General features: G+C 45.5%; 2 protein-coding genes across 5 annotated transcripts in view; one reads left to right on the top strand and one right to left on the bottom strand.

Moving 5' to 3' along the window:
- Window positions 1-200: 200 nt before the first annotated feature.
- On the top strand, window positions 201-10,518 carry tubg1 (tubulin, gamma 1). The gene is made up of 11 exons (XM_083779709.1): window positions 201-379; window positions 2,160-2,272; window positions 3,857-4,024; window positions 4,219-4,287; window positions 5,965-6,044; window positions 6,217-6,343; window positions 6,984-7,070; window positions 7,861-8,010; window positions 8,204-8,356; window positions 8,488-8,649; window positions 9,173-10,518. The coding sequence occupies exons 1-11, from the start codon at window positions 331-333 to the stop codon at window positions 9,368-9,370; spliced, it is 1,356 nt and encodes a 451-aa protein (XP_083635835.1). The 5' UTR covers window positions 201-330; the 3' UTR covers window positions 9,371-10,518.
- Window positions 10,519-15,230: 4,712 nt separating this feature from the next.
- The window catches only part of plekhh3 (pleckstrin homology, MyTH4 and FERM domain containing H3), a 56,844-nt gene continuing 51,943 nt past the window's right edge, over window positions 15,231-20,131 (bottom strand). For all 4 annotated transcript variants that reach the window (XM_083780776.1, XM_083780777.1, XM_083780778.1 and 1 more), the window contains exons 12-14: window positions 19,874-20,059; window positions 18,585-18,782; window positions 15,231-15,700 (exon numbers count right to left, since the gene is read on the bottom strand). In XM_083780776.1, coding sequence (XP_083636902.1) covers window positions 15,518-15,700; window positions 18,585-18,782; window positions 19,874-20,059 — 567 coding nt within the window. In that variant the 3' untranslated portion in view covers window positions 15,231-15,517. The remainder of the gene's footprint in view (window positions 15,701-18,584; window positions 18,783-19,873; window positions 20,060-20,131) is intronic.

Genomic DNA, 20,131 nt, shown 5'->3' with positions numbered 1-20,131 from the left:
AAACAGATTTTTTTTATATAATGAATTCAAAATACTCAAACGTTTATTATGTTCCACAAATACAAATTGCTTTACTTTTCGGGTGGTGGTGAACCTGTTAAATAAAATAAAAACGACGCAGTCTCTCAATACAGTGAGTGTGAGCTGGAACGCAACCACTACACGTCGTGAACTGCTGTGTTGTGTTTCCAGCGGGAAGGAACTGGGTTGCAGCGCACTGACTGACTGACTGACAACAACATCTCTGCGACTCTGCTTCTGACTGTTCTGTTTGTACTGTAGCTAGCTGGCTAGCTAAACAACACCCATACGAAGAGGAGAGGAAGTACCATGCCGCGAGAAATCATCACTCTCCAACTAGGACAATGTGGAAATCAAAGTATGTTTTATATACCATACCATGGATCTTTCATGCTAGCCTGTGGCTAGCCAACTGGCTATTGTGTATGTGTAGACTAGAGTGAGTGGATGTAGCTAACTGCATGGGCTAAAGATGTGTTGTATTTTGATCAGGATACAAGCCCTCAAACTGTCAGCTATTAGTACAGTGGTTTTCAACCCTTTTCATATCAAGGCCAATTATTAATTAATTCTGCATTTGAGCCACGGACCACCACTTGATGAGATTTTTAGCCTTGCAGACCCAAAACTAAACTAATATGTAGGCTACACATCACACATTTGACGTCCATGCTAGGAGACACAACAGGCAAAGTGGCAACCGTTGATCAAAATAACAATTCTTCTACATGATCTAGTAGCTGAGTGCAGGCAGACACCTAAACCTAACCGCAACCCTCTCCCGACCCGCAGCGCACCTCGGAGCATTGCTCCTTCGGATCAATGCTCTGTCGGATGATAGTATGCCTCCCCTAGTAGCTCTGGTCCATAGCTGCAACGGCAGCAAAGGGCATTAGGTCAGGGATATGGACCAGAGCTACTAATTGTGTAGACTTCTTGTAAATTAACTTAAGTAATGCAGATGTTTAACAATGTTACGGGTCCATTTGGTTTCATTTTACACTCAAGAATTAAAGATAAGGGTCCATTTGGTTACCAACTCTCCATCATTTAGCTGGGGACCACCTGGCAATATGTTGAACTGAGTGATGGTGAATGAAGTCACGTGTGTGGATGGATTGGATGTCCCACTCCTTAAAGGTTTTATGACATTAATTTTCATTTATTTTTCCTTTTCTTTTTTCTTTTAGGTTTTATGACCTCAATTACACCCAAAAAACCTGAACTTTGAACATTCAGTGGATTTTCTGTGGTCTGAAGTTTTCTTTGGGGTTTGGAAGCCTTTTGAGCTACAATGAAAACAGGCAACACAGTGAAACAGTGACATCTGCTGGCAAATCCCATTGACATATATGGGATTTGCAGTAAGTGATGTCACTTACTGCCGGCAAATCAGAGCCAGAAAATCTACTGAATGTTAAAAGTTATGTTTTTTGGGTGCAATTGAGATTAGAAAACCAAAAAAAACAAGAACAATTCCAAAGCCTTTTTTTTAATGTCACAATCCCTTTAATATAATAGATCCAAATGTGAAACATTGGATATTGATCAGCCCAATATTTAGACTCGTAGATGTATTACGTAGTTTGAATGAATGTAGATTAGAATGTAATTTGCATACAGATATGAGACTTAATTTAACAGACTAAATTTAGAAAAAATAAATCTGTAGGTGTACTGTGCAAAAACTTGTTTTGCACAAAGCGGCCTCCTGGTGGCGCTATAACAGGCCGTTGTGGAAAGTTTGGGGCAGAGGTTCATCGTTGGCATCCAGGGAGTGTGTGTGCAAAATTTGGCATCGATCGGGTTAACGGTGGCCGAGATTAGCTGCTCACGGACGGACGGACGGACACACGGACGGACGGAGTGCAAAACATACTCTCCCCACATGCCTTCGGCCTGGTGGAGACAATAAATTGACATTTCTTAACGGCCGTTGGTTGGTAGGGTGTTAGCATAGGAGCGAAATTAATTTAACCCCTTTGAGTCGAATCTGGGTTGCACATGGTTTGTTGAACTCCTTCTGGTGTGACTTTGTTGAGTCCAGCAGTGGACAATTTACTTTGATGGAGGCAAACGGCCATGTTTCTGTAGTTCATGTTGTTGTTAACGTGACTGACCTCCCATCTATTTTCCAGTTGGGTTCGAGTTCTGGAAGCAGCTGTGTGCGGAACACGGCATCAGTCCGGAGGGGATTGTGGAGGAGTTTGCAACCGAAGGGAACGACAGAAAGGACGTGTTCTTCTATCAGGTAATGAATGACTGACTGACTGTTCTCATCCAGCTGGAGCTTACCTCGGCAGGACTTACAGTATGTTGTTATAAACTAGGGGTTTTCAACCTTTTTCACATCAAGGTCCATTATGTATTCAGCATTTGAGCCACGGACCACCATTTGATGACATTTACCCTCTCAGACCCAAGACTAAAGAATAATTTATTGTCAGTGGATAAGATTTTGTCCACAATGTTGTAATGATGTTGTACCATAGGAGAGAAAACAGGCAAAAAGTGATCAAAATAACAATTCTTCTACGTTCTCTAATTGTGTAGACATCTTGTTAATTAAGTAATGCAGATAATAGATCATTTTAATCTTGAGAGCGTGATTGGTTTTATTTTATGCTCTCAAGAGTTAAATTTAGCTGGGGTCCACCTGGAACCCCCTCAAGGACCACTGGTGGTCCATGGACCACTAGTTGAAAACCACTGCAAAGCATTGTCAAATTTTAAATAAAGCTGAGTAGGAAATAATTGATCCATCCAATTCAAAGGGCTTTATTGGCATGAGAAAACATACGTTTACATTGCCAAAGCAGAAAGAACAATACAACAATAGTATGAACGTCGATCGCGCCGCCATGTTCATCCTATATTATAGGATGAACATGGCGGCGCGACCGACGCTTGCCACTCCTCACAGAGACAGACAGACAGTGCAAAATAGGGTATCAGACAGCTTGACATACAAAGTTTATAAACAGGCCAAGTTTAGATATAGTCGGCAGCTTTTATTAGATATAAGGAATCAGTGTGGTAACCACCACCAACCGATTGTTCCAAAGGAGCAGCTGACCGCACTGGGTCTGCTGTGCACTGCGAGCCGTGCCGAGAACACGGCTCCGTCTGCAGGCACAGTGAGGAGGACAAGAAAGCGGTGCGACAGAGCACGGAAGAGGGGGAAGCGAGGAGGAGCAAACGGTTATTAGCATTACAGTATATGCAATAACCCTACCCACATTGTAGCGCCTCCATCGGACACTAGATGGAGTAGTTGTAGTGTAAACTGGAGTAAGGTGGCTGTTAAAAAGACACTACAGCACTGTTTCCCACACAGTGGGTCGGGACCCATTTGTGGGACACGGACCTATTTTTTGGGGCCACGACTCGAGTAAAAATCCCATTTTCTTTTCCTACATAAAAAAAAGTATATATATAATATATTTAAAGTGTAAATATATAATATATTAAAATAATTGTATACATTTTAAAACAAACATCTAAGAAATTCCATGAATAAAAAAACTATAATAATTAAGAAGTACTGAAAATAGCCGATTTCTACAAGCTCGCAGCGCGAAGCGACATGTTGTGCGCTTGTAGAGCTGCTATTCTCACTAGTTTGGGTCCTGGCCGGGGAAACGTCTCTAATCCCTCTTTTGGGTCTCGCCCTGAAAAGTTTGGTAACCACTGACATACAGCAGCATGTACCACATTGTACCGAATATAAGATGACCCTCATTGTTCAGGATATTCCTATTGGAAATATATTTAGTCTGGACCGTGCCGTCCTCCTAAAAGCCCTCTCCCTCCTTTCCCGTGTGAACTGCACTAGGCGGATGACGAACACTACATCCCCCGGGCCGTCCTCCTGGACCTGGAGCCCAGGGTCATCCACTCCATCCTCAACTCCCCGTATGCCAACCTGTACAACCCAGAGAACATCTACCTGTCTGAGCACGGCGGAGGAGCAGGCAACAACTGGGCCAGTGGATTCTCACAGGTTAGTGATCCCAGGGAGCAACTGGGCCAGTGGATTCTCACAGGTTAGTGATCCCAGGGACCAACTGGGCCAGTGGGTTCACAGGTCGTAATCAGTCGCACCATAACAAGTCACTGCTCCACCATTGCTTTGTTTGAATTTAACACATTCAATTACGTTAAAATTACGTCAATGCTGTACTTAAATCTTTCCAGGGAGAGAAAATCCATGAAGACATCTTTGACATCATTGACCGGGAGGCGGATGGCAGTGACAGTTTGGAGGCAAGCTCAGAGTTTTATTTCTACCTTTGCATTCATGATGGGTTACAGAAGCAGGTTTACATTAGGTGGGTTACAGAAGGTTTACATTAGGTGGGATGTTAGACTGACGCACGATAGTAAAATCACGAGCATTGCTGTAATCGGCTGACCTCATTTACACTTTACAGGTATAATTAATCGATACTGCCAATACAGCAAGAGCCACAAGGCCCACAACAAAACATTGCAAACTATGTGAAAATAGAAGCAATTTTAAAATGTGTAGCTTATTAATGATGAGTGTTTTGTTTTTCTAATTGTTTTATTTTCAGTTTTGAACTGTAGCTGGCATATGCCTGCAAAAAAGGGGGCAAAGCAGAACATTTGAGATAATACTGGCATGCTTTTTGTCATATTGCTGATTAAAGGAATATCACACTGACTGCCTGTCAGACATGAAAGGCCAGATGTCAATAACATGTCATCTCCAACAGCAGAGAGATAGTTTTTGTACCAATCTCACCAGCAGACAATAATTCTCTGTTAGACTGAGTGTGGACATGGCTTGCATCACTCAACAGCAGAGTTTGTGTTTCAAATAAACACACAATGGAGAGGAAGAATGGTGTTTTTGGTGTGCGGATTGGGCCTTTAAGAAGCTGCTTCGGGGTGAAAAATGAGAAATGGGTTAGATTATTTTGACTGATAGGTGTTAACCTATAGAGTATAGACCCGCCCGCCCCACTTCCAATACCTCTTAAAATAATGGTTTGGTAGAAAATGTTTTCCTTGAGCATTGAATGACCAACTTGGTAGAGAGTCCATGTAAAACGGGTGCTGCTCAGTGCTCACGCATGTCCTCGTAAAGCCCAAGCTATGCTCGGTATTATTCTGAGACTTTCCTCAACAGCCAGCCACCCCATAAAACAACATTCAGACCTCCCCTTGGAGCTCTGAGCTCTGTTATTCATTCACATTATGGCCCCACATTATTATTTAGTGTGTGTGTGTGTGTGTGTGTGTGTGTGTGTGTGTGTGTGTGTGTGTGTGTGTGTGTGTGTGTGTGTGTGTGTGTGTGTGTGTGTGTGTGTGTGTGTGTGTGTGTGTGTGTGTGTGTGTGTGTGTGTGTGTGTGTGTGTGTGTGTGTGTTGGGTTGGACGGTAGGTAGGTGGAGTGCTCGTGTGTATGTGTGTGTTGGCAGGGTGTGGCGTGTTGGAGGTCGGGTGATAATAGCTGGGCTAGTGTAGAAGGCAGGTATTACAGGAGAGGGAGCCTATTTGTGAGGTGGGGCTGCACTCCCATTTATATAACTGCCAACTGCCTAGGGAGGGAGGCAATTGCTCTCTCCCACACACACACGCACAGACGTTTGAGTTGGGCACGGCGTTATAGTATGGGGCGAAACGCGAACGTGGCGTATTGTACAGTAGCAGTGATTCTGTCTTGAGCTGGATAGGGCTGTCACCATTACACATTTAAGTCGGCGATTCATTGTCACTCAAATAATTGTGATTAACGATTTAACTGTGAGTTTGGCATTGAACATTGTGATTACATTTTACATTTAATCACAAATTGCACGGGGCAGATGATGACAAATATACAAATGGAAACGACGACGGTTTTGTTTTAATAATTGCGATAGGCCTATTGAGCTGCACATACTGTACTAAGTCACCTTCTGTCCTTTCCTGGCAGGGCTTTGTCTTGTGTCACTCCATCGCTGGTGGGACGGGCTCAGGCTTGGGGTCCTACTTACTGGAGAGAATCAATGACAGGTCAGCACACACACACCGTGTAGATATGGGGTCAATAACTGAAAGCGGCTCTTCTAAGTGTTGATCTTTTTCACCATGTGCCCTTTTCCCTGTACGCTCGTCATTGAACTAGCATGTTTTGTGAACACTATACCCCCACCCCACCCCACCCCTTCGCCTCTGTGATCTTCAGGTACCCAAAGAAACTGGTGCAGACGTATTCTGTCTTCCCCAACCAGGACGAGATGAGTGACGTGGTGGTCCAGCCCTACAACTCTCTGCTCACACTCAAGAGGCTCACCCAGAATGCAGACTGTGTGGCAAGTAGCCCTAATAATAGATTCACCATAGGTGAATTTGAACCATTGATTTTTAACAACATTTCCACACAGGAGATATATATATGCTGCTTCTGTAACAGGGTAACAAGGAAGCAAATTTGCAGTGCCAGAAGTCACTACAAGTCACACACAAATCTTATTAAATCTCAGTCTTAGATTGATGTGGTATTGCTTGGGCTGAGAGATGCTCCGATGGGCTAAACGGTGCACAGTAAAATCCCAGTGCTGATTTAACTCTGAAGAGTACAAAAATGGAACCAAAGTCCCATTCGGCCACACTTAGGAGCTAAATTAACACCAACGATTTTTCTGCGTGTCCTCTCCAATACCTACTTCCTCCAGTGCCTTACATAAGGCCGTCATATTGATTAAATTAGGCAGAAAGCTAATAGAATCTGCTCAAGACTTGACCTGCCCCCCCCCCCCCCCCCCCCCTCCTAAACAACAGCACACTGTGTTGCTTTTCAAGAGGTTCCCTGACTACATGACTCAAAGGCACGCTCAGTCTTTCTACATTGCAGCAGCATATTGCCTTTCTTCATGTTCATTGGAAAGAAATGCAACGTTTCTTCCCACACACTTGTCTAACGTTCACCCCTCGCCTTTGTCTTTTTGTCAGGTGGTGTTGGATAACACTGCTCTGAATCGGATCGCCACAGACAGGCTGCACATCCAGAACCCGTCCTTCTCCCAGATCAACCAGCTGGTACGTGACCCATTTTGGGCGGGAACCCCGGGAATGTGTTTTAAACATTGTTATAATTTAGCTATTGAAAAATAGCAGATCTACAAGCTCATAGCGCTACGAGCTTGTAGGTCTATTTTTGAAAAAGCATGAACATGTGGTACAAAGCTTTGAATACAGTATATACTCTTTCAGAGCGAACGTTTTTAACTCAAATCTTTGCTTCTGGGAGGTGGTCCCTGAAACAACACATTTTCAGATGGGGCTCAGCGGCCAATTTCATATATTTTTGGGGGTCCTTGACATGAAATAGTGAGAACCACTGATATAGAAACATGAGGTTTTAAAAAAAGGTTTACAGCAATGTAAACCTGCTTCTGTAACCCACCTAATGTAAACCTGCTTCTGTAACCCATCACTGCCATCCGCCTCCCGGTCAATGATGTCAAATTTCGTCAGGCCTAAATGGGTTAAAACGGGACTAGTTTGCAGCATGCCTGTATTTGATGAAGAACAAATAGTCTGTTTAGAAGAGAGGTAAATGGAAGGTCACGCTCATGCCTAAAATAAAAGGGATTTACGAACTAGTTTTACAAGTTCCTCACACGTCAGACTGGATCTTTCTTTAGCTTCCCTCTGAAATCAGCAGCTAGTGTGTGTGTGTGCAGTTGTCAAAGCATAGCTTGGTTGTGTCACTGGATGTGGATTGCTTACGCCCCAACTCGACATGAATGTAATTGAACTAAGAACTAGCCCAACATCTTTTTACCTAATTTGTCTCCTGTACCTAACTTAAACTTTCTACATACAGGTTTCCACCATCATGTCTGCCAGCACAACCACCCTACGTTATCCAGGATACATGAACAACGACCTGATTGGTCTGATCGCCTCCCTCATCCCTACGCCCCGCCTCCACTTCCTTATGACGGGCTACACTCCACTCACCACTGACCAATCTGTACGTTGTGTTCATTTTAACAACAAAATATATTATAAAAAAAAACACTGCACTGCAAAAATCTGAAATTGTGCAGTGTTGCATGCGGTGCAGTTTTTAAATATTGATCTATACCTGCATTTTTTATTAGTGACAGAATGTGTTATTCTTAGCTTTATTTTGTAAGATATTTAACTTGTTGCCTTCCTCTCAGGTGGCCAGTGTGAGAAAAACTACGGTGTTGGATGTGATGAGGAGGCTTCTGCAACCCAAGAATGTCATGGTGTCCACAGGCAGGGACAGACAGGCCAACCACTGCTACATCGCCATCCTCAACATCATCCAGGGAGAGGTGGATCCCACACAGGTATGTGCTGCGCGTATTAATAGTGTTGATTATATAATCTCCATTACCTTGTATAGATCTATATCCAGTTAGTGTTTTGCATTGTTCATTGGACCGCATACTAAGCCCATTTCTGCTCCATGATTCTGTAGGTGCACAAAAGCCTCCAGCGGATCCGAGAACGGAAGCTGGCCAGTTTCATCCCCTGGGGTCCTGCCAGCATCCAGGTGGCCTTGTCAAAGAAGTCCCCATACCTGCCGTCTGCCCACCGAGTCAGTGGCCTCATGATGGCCAATCACACCAGCATCTCGTGTGTACGTGCAAACGAGACATTTTTCTTACCATACACCCGTTGGGTTCAATTAGCCCTTCGCTGTTGTTGAACACATACCCAGCTTAATGTCGGGAAAGTTACACGACTGACCCACCCAGGTGATGGCAATAATACTAATCACCGTAGTCTTGCCGTGCATTACATAAAAACTCCTGTCGGACGGTCGTTAAAGTTGATTAAGTTGGATAGTTCTCCCTCTAACATTACCACGTATGTCTACATTATTGAAATAATGTCATGCACATTTGTCCAGCGCATAGCTTACTGCAGGCCTTGTTGACTAGATTTAGAAGACATTTTGAAGCTCTTGCTGCTGAAATGATCAATTTATATGGAGAAATCCCGTCATTTAACATTCTTCTCGATGGGTGAGAAGGACCGCTTGCCATCGTGGAGTGGGTGGGACTTAGCGAAGGGCTAATTCTGTTACAACTAGTTATTTACGTGTGCTTGAGGATGGACATGATCGTTCACTCACGCTTCGGTTGTCTTCCTTCCCGCAGCTGTTTGAACGAACGTGTCGCCAGTACGACAAACTGCGTAAGCGCGAGGCCTTCCTGGAGCAGTTCCGTAAGGAGGACATCTTCAAGGACAACTTTGACGAGCTGGACAACTCTCGCGAAGTGGTCCAACAGCTGATCGACGAGTACCAAGCAGCCACGCGACCAGACTACATCTCCTGGGGCACACAGGACCAGTGAACACACCGTCGCTAAACTACAGCCTAACAGTGCGTTTTAACAGCGGGCGAGCATCGGGCGACACATCGCCTAATCGCCCGCTATCGGGCGAAAAGATTAATTATTTTTATCTTTCGGGCGACGTTCCTCCGCCCTGCTATCGCCGGTAGTCGCCGGGTCCCATAGACAAATAATACACTTCCAGAAAATTCATCTGGCTGTCGCCTGCTGTTAAAATGCACTGTCAGAAGCATATTTGCTGCTGGGATATTTACCTTTGTATTGAGTAAAGTCACATTTAGAACTCTAAATGTGAAGATATCTAAAGTAGATATGTATATAAATGTTAACATTTTTGAACCCTCCCATGTTCCATTAATTAATCTGCTCAGCATGAATCCCACTGAATGTGAGGGTGTACTGTAGGATATAATGTCATAAACATTAAACCAAATAATAAAGTAACTTAATCCTCTCAAGAACCAAGCTCCACTTAAACCCTGCACTATGTTAGAGAGTCCTGTGTAAGGTTTCAGTCTGTGCTGAAAGCAGGGACACATCAATGTCTACATTTCTCTGCCTGGAGACAACCTCTACTTATGGTCAACATCGGTATATGGTTTCATCTCCTACACTCTTGCCTTTCCCTCTCATTACATTTGAACACAATGCAAGAGTATACGTTGCCTTGTTGCCGGTCTATTTTTCTATTGAGTTCAGTGGTTCCGTTTTAGCGGTGTTGGTTTACAGTGGTGTAAAGCCTGCACATCCTGACAGGTAATTACATTATGACGGCCGGAATGTGTGACATGACAAAGTCCACGTTCCGGACATTGCTGGCATGGTGTGTTGTCTGCTGCTGTTCTAGTATATTAACGCAAACACAATCAGTGCTCATGACAATATCCATGTTGTACACCTTCGCTGTTGCTGTACATGATTGTAACAATTTCATGTTGGATTGTCAAACTGCAAGAGCATTCAATTTGCAACCTATGTTCAAAGAAGGAATTTGCACAGACAGGGCTGTACAAAAATGAAACTAGTTTGAACCTCGTGCCTGTATGTATACCTTCAAGAGTCAAAAGTTCTTCTCCAGCTATCCAGATGTAAATAGCATTACATGTTTCTTTGTTGGACCTGTTTGAAATATTAATAAAGATGTTTTCTAGTAATCTGTCTTTAGTGTTATTATAATGTATGTGTATATTAATAAGGTGGATTGTATGTTTATCAGAACGATAATAGTCCGTTTCATTTATAGTGAGCAGTTCAACACAATATTGCAAAGTTATACAACACCTGGATCTGCAGTGGCCTTGCAGCTGTTCATCCAACTTAGTTGAGGCTCAATTACCACCAGGGAATGCTGAGGCAATTAGCAACTCTTGCTCAAGCAGCCATTCTTTCTAAGCAGGAAGGCCATTGGGAGAGGCAGCTATGCTGCATGGGCCACATTTCACCCTGAAAAACACCCTCTGCAGAGAAGAAGCAGGCAATGACCTCCGTAACCTTGATGGCCTCTCTTGCTGACTGAGTTACTGGCAGAGATACTTCGCAGAGGCTCACACTCCTGGCAGAAGTACTCCCATTTTGACCCGAGTTAAAAACATTCAAGAATATATATTCAAAGATTTGCGCCACATTTTCACGATCTTTCAAAAATAGCAGACCTACAAGCTTGTGGCGCGCTATGAGCTTGTAGATCTGCTATTTTTCAATAATTAAATTATAACATGTTTAAAACACCAAAATGGGTTAACCTCCACAGCGCTATGGCGGGTACAGCCATGACGTCCTCCACGACCCACATACATAGCACTGGAGACGTCAGAGACAACTGTGGACAGACTGGACAGCCCTGAATGAGTCACACAGTCGTTAGGCATCTGCAACATAGGAAACATCTACTTTGTCTTATATCGAAAATGTTGTAGGTGGTACAGTCTACATAAAACATGTTAGTAGTAGTAATACTTTATATTTATATGGCTGCACAGGTGTTCCTAAAGTGCTTATTGTTTATTATTTCTACCGTACTGTATAATTTTGAGCTACTTTCTCCTTGGTTAGCAGATCAAGTTTAAATTGAAGCATTTATTCTAATTCAATATTTCATTGTTCATAAAATACACCAACAGTGCTATGTAGGTTTATTTGGGGGTTCATGCCGCTGTAATAAGCCAGATTAATTCAGTCAACGTGTGGCCTGCTAGATATATTTGACTATTTATTGATTTTGACACGTAATAATGATGAACAACAACACACCAATAACGAAACTGCCACTCACCAACCGGAGACAGATGAACAAGCGTTCCTCAGCTGTTTGTGTCCAATCACGGGCCACTGATGTGAGGCCTTGTGTACTTGTAGATCTGCCATTTACGGCACATGACACCAACGACTTATCTTGTGCAAAACAGTTATTTTTTTGACTGAATGTGAATAAAAGTAGCAAGGATAGATATGGTACAATGGTGCTGACTTTAATACAGTATTTATAGTTTTTATTGCACTTCCAAGTTAGACAAAATAAAAATAGTGCAATTAACTATACACACATTACGTAAAAAGGTACCATGCAACGTACAAACAAGCTTAATACAAAGCGACGATATCTGCAGTTTGATTTCTATTTTTTTTCTTAAGCCCAGTTTGCACTTCATTGTATGAACTCGATTATGAAAAAAGAAAAAAAAAGAACTTTTGGCGCGTGCCGTGGTCATACAACATGGTGTAAACTGGGCTTCACATGTAGCTCAGAGCTGCCTGCAGCTGCGGTAGAAAAAGCGAGTGGGCCTGCGTGGAGGCAGGGGGACAGAGTTGGGCTGGCTGTGTGGAGGCAGGGGGACAGGGTTGGGCTGGCTGTGTGGAGGCAGGGGGACAGGGTTGGGCTGGCTGTGTGGAGGCAGGGGGACAGGGTTGGGCTGGCTGTGTGGAGGCAGGGGGACAGGGTTGGGCTGGCTGTGTGGAGGCAGGGGGACAGAGTTGGGCTGGCTGTGTGGAGGCAGGGGGACAGGGTTGGGCTGGCTGTGTGGAGGCAGGGGGACAGGGTTGGGCTGGGCTGGGCTGGCTGTGTGGAGGCAGGGGGACAGGGTTGGGCTGGCTGTGTGGAGGCAGGGGGACAGAGTTGGGCTGGCTGTGTGGAGGCAGGGGGACAGGGTTGGGCTGGGCTGGGCTGGCTGCGTGGAGGCAGGGGGACAGGGTTGGGCTGGCTGTGTGGAGGCAGGGGGACAGGGTTGGGCTGGCTGCGTGGAGGCAGGGGGACAGGGTTGGGCTGGCTGCGTGGAGGCAGGGGGACAGGGTTGGGTTGCCTGTGTGGAGGCAGGGGGACAGGGTTGGGCTGGCTGTGTGGAGGCAGGGGGACAGGGTTGGGCTGGCTGTGTGGAGGCAGGGGGACAGAGTTGGGCTGGCTGTGTGGAGGCAGGGGGACAGGGTTGGGCTGGCTGTGTGGAGGCAGGGGGACAGGGTTGGGCTGGCTGTGTGGAGGCAGGGGGACAGAGTTGGGCTGGCTGTGTGGAGGCAGGGGGACAGGGTTGGGCTGGCTGTGTGGAGGCAGGGGGACAGGGTTGGGTTGCCTGTGTGGAGGCAGGGGGACAGGGTTGGGCTGGCTGTGTGGAGGCAGGGGGACAGGGTTGGGTTGCCTGTGTGGAGGCAGGGGGACAGGGTTGGGTTGCCTGTGTGGAGGCAGGGGGACAGGGTTGGACTGGCTGTGTGGAGGCAGGGGGACAGGGTTGGGCTGGCTGCATGGAGGCAGGGGGACAGGGTTGGGCTGGCTGCGTGGAGGCAGGGGGACAGAGTTGGGCTGGCTGCGTGGAGGCAGGGGGACAGGGTTGGGCTGGCTGCGTGGAGGCAGGGGGACAGGGTTGGGCTGGCTGTGTGGAGGCAGGGGGACAGGGTTGGGCTGGGCTGGGCTGGCTGTGCAAAGACTTGTCAAGACCTTCCTTCAATGGTGAGGAGAAGACCACAGTCTGGTTCATCAGGGGAAGTAAACTCACTGGATTACAAAAAGAATATCCGTAGAAAAATTCTAACAATCACCTACTAAAATAACAGACTCGTCTGTATATTTGGCAGAAAGTATTTACTCAAGTCTATTGAAAAGAAAAAGCGATGACAGATTCCATTTGTGAATCGCTATCCGGGGCGGCTTAGCTGCTTTGGGGGGGTTCTTGTTAATAAAAGCTTATACAAAAACATCTTTGGTCCAATACCCAAACCATGACATGGCAAAAACTTTGGCTTCATGAATAAACGCCAAATCATACGCCCAAAGAAGTTTAAACACACATTTAGGCACTCGTATGCCTAAAGCAGACGGGGGGACGGGACTGGTGGTTACACAGGATTCACATCTCTAAAAAGGCAAAAAATTATAATTGTGTGATCAAACAAAGCAAACCCCAAATAAAATGCACCTAGGTCTGCATTTAAGACATACAAAAGGACAAAAAAAGGAAATGAGAAATACAAATTTACAAGTGTTACATAAATAAACACTACTACACTACATCAATGGGCCTATTAGAATATTGTACTAAATGGCATGGAGAGATGTGGATCTATATATGGTCATTTAAAATGTTTAATTCATTAATACTTGTGGTACAACGGTTTCTCTCTCTAGGAGGTGGTCATCAGACGTCTAGCAGACTAGCACCCGTCCAGAGACTTCTGTAGGACAGGCAGACGACACCATCGTACAACAAAGTATAAATCAGGCTTCATGCTGCTTACAAACAGCTCCATTTTACTCCAAATTACGTTAACTTGTGGGAACGAGAAGGGTACCCGGGGGGAAAGCACCTGTCATTTTCAATTGAAAGATCGCCACACCAGCGGATAAATGCACACAGACATGTGAACGCTCCAAGCAAATCAAGTGTTAGCCAACGTAGAGACAGTTTTATGTTGAGGATTACAGCTCAGACAGACAAGCAGCACAATGTGAGGGACTAGTCGGAGCGTTTTGGTGGAAAACGACACCGACAGAGCCCCCAAAGCCTTTGGTTTCTGTGAAACAGAATTATCCCAGATCCTGAATGTCCCATCCAAGAAACGCTTTCCCATCCTTTATCTCACTCTCACTCACATACACACGCACGCACTCACACACACGCACTCACATCTCACACACACACACACACAAATGATAATCCCAGAGGGGAAGAGTCCATATGACCGAGCGCGGCAGCCAAAGTGACTTAGCTACAGAACTCAAACATCTGTTTCCAGTTCAAGTTCACATGGCTCTGCTGCATCAACAGTTCCAGGTAATAGAAGCCCGGCTGGGGTCTTATGAAAACGGCCCCGCTTTCTGACCAACGTGTCAGCGTGAGAGAGAGAGAGAGAGGGCGCGCACGGGTGTGGGAGTGAGTGAGCAAGTGGGTGAGTCAGTGAGCGAGCGTGTCAGAGAGGAAAAGAGTCATGGACGGGGTGCGTGACACCAGAGCGCTTTCTCACCGCGCTCTTCCAGCAGCGCACGAAGGACCGCCTTCTAGGAGGGGGGGGGGGGGGGGGGGGGGAAACAAAAAACAGAGCAAACATGGCACCCTGTGAGAAACAGAGAGAGACATGGGAAGAAGTAGTGTTCACTCTGAGCTATACCTTCACACGGCAAATGCTCTCTCTCTCTCTCTCCCCCCCCTCCCTATCCCATGGTCCGTGCCAATGTCTCACGTTGTCCCGGGGTTTGCTGTTGGTTTGGGGGGTGAGGCGGTGGTGAGGCAGCGGAGGCTTGCGTGACAGGACAGGGGTGGTGGGGTGTGTGTGACACCTCATCAGCAGCCACATTGGTTTCTGTGGCTTTCTGGCCTCACTCGCTTTGCAAAACAAGACCCCCCGACCCCTCCCCACCACCACCACCCCACAAGCCCCCCCCCCCCCCCCCCACTCTTCTCCCTGCTCGCCCCGGCTCCTTCAGTCGGAAAGCTCGCCAAGGTTTATTTTCACGGGCGTGGGGGTGGGCCAGTGGGGGAGTGAAAACAGCCCTCTCTTTGTTTTGGCTGCTGTGCCGTTTCCCCCAGCGGAGGAGGAGGAGCAGGGGTCCTGACTGAGGGGCCGGCCTCTGTGCACGATAGGGGCTTGTGTGGAGGGATATAGGAAGGACTGTTGGTGATAAGGCGGGCGGGGCGGGCGGAGGGATACGCGGTGGCGAGTGTCTTCTCACACTTGGTGCGAGGGCAGCTCCATCAGGGTGGGCGTCGGCCCCAGGTGGCAGAAGCCCACCTCGCCCGAGCTCTCCTTGATGGAGAGGCTCACGTCTGTCTCGCCTTTACCTCCTCCTCCTCCTCGCTGTCGACGGATGGCGCTGAAATATGCGTTCATCTGCTGCATGATCTCAGTCAACTGAGGGGGAGGGGGGGTGGAGAGAGAGAGAGAGAGAGAGAGAGAGGAGTCAGATGGTTATCCATCTCAGTGTCTGGATTGTGATGTCATCCAGCTGCTGGAAAAAGACAGAGCTCTAGAGTCATGTGATCTGATGTGTCATCATGGCACGTTCTGAAGGACACATGTGCGCACACGCACGCACAAACACACCATCAACTAAAACACTGTTTCCCAAACCGTGGGTCGCATACACATTTGCATGGGTCCCTTTATTATTTATTTTTCCTGCATTTAGTTTTTAATTATTATTTCCAAAAAAAGAACATTCCCCCATTCTTTTTTTTTTCTCTGTAATTTCACGAAGATAATAAAAGAAAATTCTAATAAATTCCATACATTAGAAAACAAGTGAAAACAAGTAAAGAAATAGTTTGGCTCCCGGGCGGGCAAACTAATCTAATCTCTCTCTTTGGGTCTCGGCCTGAATAGTTTGGAACCACTGAACTAAAACGTAGCATTGCGTGAGTGTGCATTTCTGTGTGGTTGTTCTGCTATCCTGCTTGTTTTGCAAATCAAGTTGGAAGGTCCATTTCAAACCATTTAATTTGTTTATCGTTCAGGCCTGCAGCATGGCAGTACAGTACAGTATAAGTACTGTACTTATAAATACAATGTTGATGTATTTGTACTTTGAGTATTTACAATTTCCAATACTTTTACTTCTACCTCCACTACATTTCGGATCAAAATATTGTACTTTTACTCATTAGTCGTTTACTAGTTACTTTGTAGATTTGGATTATTATGAAAAAACATACATTAATCACTAAGCCCTTATATACATTTACACATCTTGTGAGCTTGTAGATCTGCTATTTAAAAAAATTAAATGAAATACATTTGATAAATTGAAATGGGCCATTCTGCATAATGAGTACTTTTACTTTTGATACATTTTTTTTGTGGCTTTCGCCTTTATTTATATTTTTATTTTATGGAGGGACAGACAGTAGGCTGACAGGAAATGAGGAGAGAGATGGGGGAAGATATGCAGTAAAGGCCGTCGGGATCGGGAGTCCAACCCGCGGCACACTGCCAGACTGGATTACCAGCCAAGGTGCCTGGACCACTGGTGCATGGTGCATGGCCCAGGCCTACTTTTGATACTTAACATTTTGAGCAACACAGGCTCTTCCTCGGACTACTTCAATTGTTTTTTATTTGTTTTGGAGCGGTGCCTAACCGCTTCAATGACTGGCCGTGTGTGTATGTCTGTACGTCTGTCTGTCCGTCTGTTTAGAGTACGAACAGCTGCAATACCGCCGGGTAAAGCACGACAGTGCTCTACAATAATTGTCACCAGTGTGTTTCTAAAGCCTGGTGCCTTTCTGCGTTGCCCCTCCGTCGGCCCGTCCGTGTCTGCACCCATAAATAAATAAAAGCTACTTTTGTGCGGGTCCGGAGATCACAGAGGGATTTTTGTTCCCACGTGGGACGATGCAAACAAAATGTGCCCCAGTGAAAGGGATGATTTGTTCTCCTCTGAAGAAAAAAAAGGGGCCGTTTGGAAGAATATCCGGGTTTCTGAGAAATGTTTTGGCGGATTTTCTAATCCTACCACTGCAATAAAACTCAACCCCCATGTTGCCATTTAATGCCAGGAAGTGAGATGCTCGGTGGTTAGGGGTCGGTTGGGAGAGCAGCACAGGTTGTGTGTGCTCTCTTTTTTAGACCAAATTAATGAGTGTTTTTTAAAGTGGGTCACAGAGCTGGGGCTGGGGGTGAAATATCACCGGCAGACATACAGCACAGCGTGCCTCTTTCAGTGACTGTGCAGAAGTCCGTGTGGTGGTGATAAGGCCTCCCGGGCCACCGTGCACATCACCACACCACACTCTCCATGCTCTACACAGCACTGGCTCCCAAAACAGTGGTCCGGGGACCACCAGTGGTCCTTGAGGGGGTTCCAGGTGGTCCCCCGGCTAAATAAAGGAGAGCTGTTAACCAAATGGACCCTTATTAGATCTTTAACTCTTTTTTACTTAATTTACAAGAAGTCTACACATTTTGACCTGTTGTCTCAAGGTTCAAGGTTCAAGGTTGTTTATTAATGTCCCCGAAGGGCAAAAGGTTTTACAGCAGGTCATAAGGCTTGAAACACATATAAATACATCAGTCAGACCAAAGTTATTGCTGCTGGTCGCAAGCGTGCGCTGCGCCCGGCCTACTTGCATCTTCAGGGGTGAAGGCGGTGTGTGCGACCGCCCTCTTCAAGAGGCAAGCAGAAAATCTCTCCACCAAAATCTCCACCAAAATCTCTCCACCAATACAGCATGGAAATGTGGAAAAACGATAACAAAATATCCTTTTCAGTTTTGGGTCTGTGAGGGTAAATCTCATAAAATGGTGGTCCGTGGCTCAAATACCGAATAAATAATGAGCCTTGATACCACTGTTCTGCAGCACTGGCTCCCAGACAGTGGACCCATTTGTGTGTCGCGGACACGTTTTTATGGGTAAACATCTCGTTATTTTTTGTCTTCTACATTTTGTTTTTAATTATGATCGTTTCAAAACATTTATTAAAACATTTATTTAACTTTTTTTATTTTTAAATGATTTTTCTAAAGAATTTAATAAATCAAATAAATTCCAGAGGTTTCTATTTTTGAATGTTCACCTCTATTGGCCAGGAAAGGGGATTTTTGGCGGGAACCGCTTTTGGTGTTTTAAACATTATGTTCTAATTTAGCTATTGAAAAATATCAGATCTACAAGCTCAAGCTACGAGCTTGTAGGAAAAATCGTGAAAATATTTATTTCAGAAAACTGGAGGATTTAGAATATTTTCTTTTAATTTTGAGGTCAGGCCTAAATGGGTTAAACCACTATAACGTGGTACCTTGGTGGTCTCAAACAGCAGATCGCGGTCTCCGGCTGTGATCTTGAAGGTGTTGCTGTCGGAGACGCCGTAGGAGCAGATCTGTCCGTAGGGGAAGGACTCCAGGGCCTCGGCCTCTCCCTGGCGGTACAGAGACACCGACGTGGCGGCGACGCCCAGCCACAGCTTCTGGGAGTGGGAGAAACTGCCCGTCGAACTCTGGATGGAAGGGGGCAGGGAGTCAAAGTCAAAGTGGTACGATTTGTCACACACGTTACCCTATACCGCAGTGAAATGATGTGTTCTCCGCATTTGACACATCTCTTGGAGCGGCGAGCCGCAGCCAAGGAGCGGTGAGCTGCAGCCGTGCCGCACTCGAGAATCATTTGATTAAAAATACTCAAATGTTGTCCAAAATATTGGCATCAAAATGTACTTAAAAGTACCAAAAGTTAAAGTACTCATTATGCAGAATGTCTCATTTCAAGTTTTCAAGTGTGTGAAAAATCTTTCGAAAATAGCAGATCTACAAGCTCACAATTTTCAAATGGCCGAAATGTATATAGGGCTAAAGTGGTTAACACCATAAGGGCCCATGAGGTAAATCACCGTCAAGTGCACGGTCATGTGCCCGAGACGGCGATTGATAATCGCCGTCAAATTAGTGCTATGAAAACTGATCCATCGTCAGCAAGCCTAGAGTCGCTTGCTGACGAATGACAATGGGAACATTTTATTAATGGATTAAATAGGCCCGGTCCCTCAAGGTGTTAATGTATGTTTTGTATTCATAATCAACGTAACTAGTACGTTTTCAAATAAATGTAGTGGAGTGAAAGTACGATATTTGATGTAGTGGAGTAGAAGTAAAAGTATTGGAATTTAAAAATACTGCCTACAGAAGTAAAATGCCTCAAAATTATACTTAAGCACAGTACTTAAGTAAATGTAATCATTTACTTTCCACCACTGCAAATGACGGTATAGTGAACACTGAGGTTACAAACTGTACTAAAATTCTCTCACTATATATCTTTCCATTCCGAATGGCTGATATTGTAAACTGGACTCTGAACTAATGGTGAATGACAACATGAAGGTCTAAACGACCCAAACGTCGAATAAAGAGCAACATTTATTTGCAGGTTTATGACAGTGTGCGTGCGGGTCCTCTTCTCTTGTTATTCAGAGATCCCCGTTTTGAGTATTGGCTATTCAAGAATAGCAGATAATAACAAGCTACCGGGCAAGCTAGAAGATTAGATTCGTAGAGTCAGCCTATAGGGATCTTAATGGGTTAATATACTCACGATGTAGAAGTCCACCTTGTAGAGCGTGCAGCCGAACCCCGACCACTGCCGGGCGATGGTGAGGTAGGCGGCCATGCTGTCCCTACGGCTGTAGCCGGCCAGGCCTTTCCATCGCTCCACGATGGCGCTCAGGATGGCCGCGCCCTCCTCCTTCAGCCGCATGCGCAGCCGCAGGTCCTGCTCCACCTGGTCCGTTGATTGATTGATTACTTCATTAGACGGCAACAGTCAAACACCTGGTCTAAAACGATAGCGCCA

Source organism: Protomyctophum parallelum, assembly GCF_964188405.1.
Source record: "Protomyctophum parallelum genome assembly, chromosome: 13".
NCBI classification, from domain to species: domain Eukaryota; kingdom Metazoa; phylum Chordata; class Actinopteri; order Myctophiformes; family Myctophidae; genus Protomyctophum; species Protomyctophum parallelum.
This window is presented reverse-complemented; position numbering and strand designations above follow the sequence as displayed.

What these genes read in the sequence shown, in the direction of transcription:
- tubg1 (XM_083779709.1), top strand. Translation starts at nt 331, where the DNA reads ATGCCGCGAGAAATCATCACTCTCCAACTAGGACAATGTGGAAATCAA. An exon ending in ATGGCAGTGACAGTTTGGAG is followed by an intron (nt 4,288 to 5,964) that starts GCAAGCTCAGAG and finishes CTTTCCTGGCAG; the next exon opens with GGCTTTGTCTTGTGTCACTC. An exon ending in CTGGAGAGAATCAATGACAG is followed by an intron (nt 6,045 to 6,216) that starts GTCAGCACACAC and finishes TGTGATCTTCAG; the next exon opens with GTACCCAAAGAAACTGGTGC.